The sequence below is a fragment of the Triticum aestivum genome, chromosome 3B, assembly GCF_018294505.1.
Source record: "Triticum aestivum cultivar Chinese Spring chromosome 3B, IWGSC CS RefSeq v2.1, whole genome shotgun sequence".
In the NCBI taxonomy this organism is placed as follows: domain Eukaryota; kingdom Viridiplantae; phylum Streptophyta; class Magnoliopsida; order Poales; family Poaceae; genus Triticum; species Triticum aestivum.
Window position 1 is genome coordinate 500,882,027 of NC_057801.1, and position 6,661 is coordinate 500,888,687.

At 43.5% G+C, this 6,661-nt stretch overlaps 1 protein-coding gene across 1 annotated transcript; it reads right to left on the reverse strand.

The window, feature by feature from the left end:
• Nucleotides 1-473: 473 nt before the first annotated feature.
• On the reverse strand, nucleotides 474-5,865 carry LOC123070584 (putative ubiquitin-conjugating enzyme E2 38). The gene is made up of 8 exons (XM_044493846.1): nucleotides 5,689-5,865; nucleotides 5,480-5,591; nucleotides 3,670-3,804; nucleotides 3,054-3,578; nucleotides 2,914-2,977; nucleotides 2,519-2,658; nucleotides 2,092-2,403; nucleotides 474-946 (listed from the first exon to the last, which is right to left on the reverse strand). Exons 1-8 carry the CDS (start codon nucleotides 5,706-5,708, stop codon nucleotides 662-664), a joined length of 1,593 nt encoding a protein of 530 aa, XP_044349781.1. The 5' UTR covers nucleotides 5,709-5,865; the 3' UTR covers nucleotides 474-661.
• Between the last annotated feature and the right edge of the window lie 796 nt (nucleotides 5,866-6,661).

Genomic DNA, 6,661 nt, shown 5'->3' on the forward strand with positions numbered 1-6,661 from the left:
GGAGATGATTGGCTGTTTGTATGATCATGCACAACATAAGGATGAGCGTGATGACAACATCTTCAACCAAAGGTTTGATTTTCAGGAATGTTGAGCCTGAGAGTGGATCGACAACTTCATCATGAAAAGCATGATTGGACCACTCACATTCAAATTTTAAAATGATTTGATTGAGTATATGTGGCCTCATCAGGCAACAATAAATGTATCAGATCTTTTTCTTTCAATATACTTGTGATAATTTCAAATTCATTTGATTGTAAACTATGAGATTTTTATTTAGTTGTAAACTATTTATTGTGATGTGAAACTACATTATTTTTTATTTGTATCCATATATGCATAAAATGTAAAATATTAAAATTTCAACATAAACCATCCGACCAGACCAGATGGTTTTTTGGTCCGGCCGATTCAGCACACTAGTAGGTAAAACGCGGACGAGCATGGACGTCGCCCCCTTCGGCCGACCCAAACAAACAAAGCGGACCAAAATCACGTCCGTTTGTCTCGGCGGCTTGGAGTTGGCACTAGCTCAACGGTGGGAAAAGGGAGGTATCCACACGGACTACGCCTGCCATATTTCTGACGGTAGAACCAATGACTAGTTTATATTCCTTCAAAACAAAATTTCAACCTGATCCTTGGGATCACCTATAACTTATAGCCTTAATGTGGTGTCTGCTGCAGCTCCAGAGTTCACAACCTGGGCTTGGAATTCATGGCAACCTACTCCTAAATCGGTGAATTCGTTAATGAGACCCTTAAATAATATCTCTAGCGAGCACATGAAATTTTGTGAGCAGCTTTTGTCACCCTCGTCAACATCTTGCACTCCGTCTCCAGCAAGGCATCCAACTTGGGCACCACCCATGTAAGCTTTGCATCCTACGAGGATGTCACGCCCATACTTCCGGAAATGTCCACCAATGAAGTGCTCAAAATGCTGCAAAATGTTGTAGCCAGGTCAAAAGCATGAATAGTCTTCGTAATACCGCTTACATTTTGGCACGAGGGAGTAGATCATACACAGCACAACTGGTTCACCAAACACATTCTTCACAAACGAAATTGTATGACATCATGTGCAGATTTCCTGCCATGGTGTTAGCTATGCCTGTGCATGTTATGGTAACCGTTGGATCCTGGCTACTTTTTATCCGTGACCCATTTTTGTTTGACCTCCTATTGAGGTACTGTTTCGGACATTACATCTGTTTGTTTGCATGATTAAATATTTCTAACCGGGTTTCCCTAAAAAAGAATCTGACCAGGTGAGACCTGGGGATGGTTGTCAGCACTATTTTGCTTCAGAAGGTAAAAAAAATATTTGTTCCTCAAAAAAAGAAGGTAATCTGTGCTGCATCCTACAGCCGTACGTGGTTGGATTTTACCCCTATTGCTATTTTGTTCAGAACGACACCAAGCCTTGTGAAAGTACAGAAGAAATGTGAAAAACACGCTAATACATAAGGTATCAATTACGCTGGTCCGCAAAGATGGTTAAAAAAAAACTAAAAAACCTGGCCTTAAGCAATGAGATTCAACCAAAAAATGCATGGATTCTACCATAAAAAATTAACAACCTGCTCTCAGGAAATGAACAAACCTAACATATAAAATTGCACAGATTGTGCCAATCAAGCAAGCAGCTAAGAACCTGTCCTCAGGCTACAAATAAACCTCCAAGAGATCGGTACTGGTTTGTAACAGAGGAAAGGGGTGCGAAAGTGTGTGTGTGTTGGGGGGCGGGGGCGTCTATGTTTTGAACTTCTTGTAGTGCGTCATGGCATACGGAGCACCGGGGCACTAAATCATTTGAACAGAACTGAAAAGTTGGTGCCCAATGCAAAAAAAAAAAATGAGGCCCACAGTTCAAGCCATCCTTATGTGAACGGCGTGCGCTGGTACAAAACATTGCGGGCAAACCATTTAACTGTTGGGATGGTGCGTGTGCTGACCGTGTGACATCATATGTCAGCCAAATGAAGTGTGTGTATCCAGCACCAGGGAGGCAGGGATAGTGAGACATTTCTGATATCCAGAAAACTAGAAAAGGAAAACATAGCACCAGTGTATAGATATTCATACCTTTGGTGGATTGCGAAGAGAATACAGCATGGTTCTACAGGATAGCAGAAAAGTCTCTTCATTATAAGCCAGGGACTGCTTCTCCCCAAGGGGTGTGTTAGCATACATCGAATGACCAGGTTCATTGAAATAAGGTTTAGCATTCAGCACCAAGGCTTGAATAGAGACCAGGACCTGCAACATAGTTGAAGTGGATGGGTTCCACATCTCACACCCACTACCAGTCCATGTGTTTAAGAGGCTAAGGCAGACTTTCCCACAGGCATAGAGATTTGGATTAAGCCGCAGACCTCCAGAGCGGTAATTCACTTGCTGAAAATAATAGTCACATATATACATCTCAAATTCTCACATCCATGCTTCGAATAGAGAGAGAAATGAAGAATGAGCTATACTATGTGTGTAGATGACATCACAGAATACTTACAGGAGGTTTACATGGATACTGGGAAGGGAAATAGACATCAAAAAAGAACAACCCGTCATGGTAAGGAGTGCCTGCAGGCCCAACTATGACAGCTCTAAGCAGGTCCATTCTGTCCTCATAAGCTCTTACAAATATTGTATCTGTTCAATTTGGAGAAAACTAGCAGTCAGTACATGAAACCACTGTACTCCATGAGTCCATGTTAGTGCCAAATTATATCCAAAAAGGGTACATTTGGCTAGCCTGAACTCGATGTCATTTCAAACATGCAAATGTAGTTGTAAACATCAATCGCCAGTACACCCGCTGTGGACGCACAAAGGGAGGAAAGGAAAGGCAATAGAAGAAATGTGCAACGTCTTCGGCAAATAGACCATAAATATTTTGTCCCTTACCTGGTAAATCTTTCCCTAGAACTTTCCATTCATGCTGAATTCTCTTCACCCAGTCCTTTGATGGCTGTTAAAGTGACAACTTAGTACTGAAGTGAGAAGATGGAATGCGGACAGAGCATCAACAGAATACAAAGCACTACCTTCTTCACGGTCCGAAACTTCAAATAAAAGTGATCACTGTGGTCACCAACAGTATCAAACTGCTTAAATGCCTTATACTTTTCCTCAATTTCACTTTCCACAATCTTAACTTGCTGCCGCTGCTGCGTTGAATCAGCAGGGGCCACATGTCCCCTTGGTAAATACAACCCCACACTAGGTGGAAAGCCGTAATGATCCACATTCAAGTTAAAGCTGCTATCGTTTTCCATCAAAGGGGTGTTGTAACTATAGTTACTGAAATCACCTTCATCATAAGCATAGTGTTCCTCTCCAACTGCCCCCAAAACATCATCAAAATAAGCTGGAGGCAATGTACCTGTATGGTAAGTTCCTACGCTTTGCCATGGATAAGAAGCAAAAGAACTTGGGCCAGCAAAATCCGTAGGCAAGCCATAAATTGGAAGTTTGGGACCTCCATGGTATGTTCCCAGGCCATCCCATGGATAAACAACTTTGGCAGAAATAGCACTTGGCAAAGCAATGTCCTCGGCTGCCAAGCCAATCTGAGTGTTCCAACAGAGAAGCATGTATCAATCAATGGTAGATTGCACAAACCAATGGCATCAAAAGTAAGCAAGTACACAAAGGATCCACCTTTGCATTCTTCCAGCAATTTACAGGATGACCAACAGCTTGTTTATTCTTGTAATCCGATGTCTTTGCATCAATGATTGTAACTCCGTCATGATCATCATCAGCATCAAGTTCGATTATTTCATGAGGAGCAACCTGTTTATTAAACATGTGACGGTTAAAAAAAAGAGGCTGTGTGGTACATTCACAGCATGAACTTCTTTGAAGACTAAAAGAAATGCCAACCATTGCACTCCCACATTATACAATGCGCTCACGCACTTATGTTGATTTTGTGGGGGCGGCAGAGAGAGAGAGAGAGATTGCCATGCATTTTGCAAAAGGCAAAGCGAGAGAAATTTGACAGCCTCATTTGGTTTCCAGTTGATGTTCTTGTAGTTTTGTTTACATTTGTGTATGTATTGTTGATTCTTCTTTTATTGATAGAGACTAACTTTCCCACATAAAACTAACAGCATAACTGTTAGGCACTGTGGTGCTCTTTACAAAAAGAAGCCACATAACAAGACTCTAGTTCGTTCATACAGGGATAATGTATCATCTATATATAGTTATATATATATACCAATATAAAAAGACCCAAAGGGGCAGATCCAACTAATCTCGGCCATCAAACCATGTGCATCTAATGACCTACATTGCTCCAATGGTGAGGGCTCAACATGTTTAGCGTGCAATCATTATCAGGGGGTGTTTAGTTGCAAGGGACTAGACTTTTTTTAGTCCCAGGGACTAAAGAAAAAAGACCCTCCAGTAGAGTCTTTTTCTAGTCCCTGTAGAATAAGTCCCTCCTGTTTGGTTACATAGGGACTTAAAGGGACTTTTTTAGTCTAGTCCCTGTAACCAAACACCCCCTCATACCAAATATTAACATTAGCACAAACCGTGCAATTAATACTACTTTCCTAAAAACATATCCTACCTAATACATCAGCATGCAATTAATGTCACCTTTTTAAACTCTCAATTAATACCCTACATGATATCAACGTGCATTGCACATGCGCATTTACTAGAATATTTAGATTGCTATTACTAGAATATTTAGATTGCTAAGTTGAAACTGATACCGTTAGATTTTTCATGAGAAATATGTGCATGCTATAAAATTTCATAATTCTCTACTAACATGTGCCTACAAAAATTAATGCAAAGATGAATGTTGGAAATCGTGCGATGTCTAAACATCATCTATTTACGAACGGATGGAGTATTAGAAAGAGAGTTGGTTATACTCAGCTGCAGAAATTGTAAATGTTTTGCAAGAGGTAAATCCATGAAGCATAAAAACGGTCAAATCACTGCTTGTCGAAAGAAAAGTCAGATGACACCCTATCACTTCACATTCATCTGACTACTGAGGATGCTGGGGCATATTTTCTACCTTCCATGAAGTAGTATATCTGATGATATGCCTCAGTATCCTACTACCTTGGACAGAAATCACAGCTTATGCCAATATTGAGGCAAAAATCGTACTAATCGAAGGAACAATCATACAAAATTCATTCGAACCAGTACAATACTCAATCGGACAGTAAGAAACGTGGGACTGGGACCAGCCACCTGAAGCTATAACTAGAACTTGTACAGATCCGCAAACAAACATCATACAGACAATTCGAACATAACCTAGATAATACGTCTAAACTTAAGGCACCAAAAATGCATCGCAACCCTAATCCTCACCACACCATGCGTGCGGGTTGGGATTTCACCATCTAGCATCGAACAGTCCACGACAGGTCGACGGCGCGGCAGAAAAAAAAAGTACTTAAAAAGGCAGCCGCCTTTCCAGGCTCCACATCACCTGGGCCCGCTTCCGCTTCTGGCGGACGGAGTTCCATCCGGCGGCGACCTCCGGCGGCACCTCGACGACCTCCGGGTCGTCCAACACCAAGCTTCCCCCGAAGGGATAGCTCCTGCGACCAAAACCAACATCCGAAACAAAGACCCATCAGAAACCGAACCGTACCAGGGGAGCGCGGCGGGTGGAGCGGAGAAGGGCGGCGCACTCGCCTGGAAGATCCCTCCGCCATGGGAGGGGGGAGGCGGCAAATGCGCTCGTCGTCGGCGACGGCGGCGGGCTGCGCGCGTGGTGGGGGTTTTGTTTTGGGTGCGCCGGCGCGTGCGGAGCGAGAAAGATTTTTGCGATAAAAAGCGTGAGGAATAGAAGGGAAGGGGAAAGAAAGGGTCCAAATATTTTGTGGGATTCGGAAAGAGTGGGGCTCCCTCTTTCGGGCCAGGGAAGTGGGCCTGGCCTGACGCGAATCTGGCGTGTGGGCGCACACCGGTCAACTGGAGGTGTGGATGGGTGGGGTCCGGGCTGGTGCCTTTGGTTTGTTTGGTGCTTCGTCCTTCCGGATAACCTGCGAATCTTTCCAAGGTTGGATGATTTGGTGATGAGTTTTGCCTTTTTCAATCCGAAGGGAGATCCGGCATGAACAACGAAATGGCTTCACACACGATATGATTAGACGATCTGCGGACGATACACAGTGTGCATGCATCACCTAACACGAAAACCAACTACCTCCTGCATGTACGAGCGCTACTGATGCTGCCACATGGGATCGTGCGCATGTCGGCTGCAATTTCGTCGTGTGTATAGCATCGCTCCATGAACAATGGAGGCATCATCGTACTACTGCCCCAGCATTTCACATATAGATAAAAATAACTAAAACCATGGTTTAGTTTTATCTTCATCCAATGGAAGCAGCAGTATTGTTGCCACGTTCAACAGCTCTTTCTTTTTATACGATATATACAGTAGCGTGGTCCTGTTGGTTGTTGTCCTATCCTCCTTTATTGGCTGCCTCAGCACCTTTGTCAGCGAAGAACCAGCCTCCTCCGCAGGATCCCGTCTAGCTCCGCAAGCACTACCTTTTGGCATGCAAAATTATCCGAACTGAGGTGGCATGCTGGGCACCCGTCCTTCCTGGCGCGTTGGCCATGCCCTAAGGGCAACTCTAACGCTGGACCCATTTCA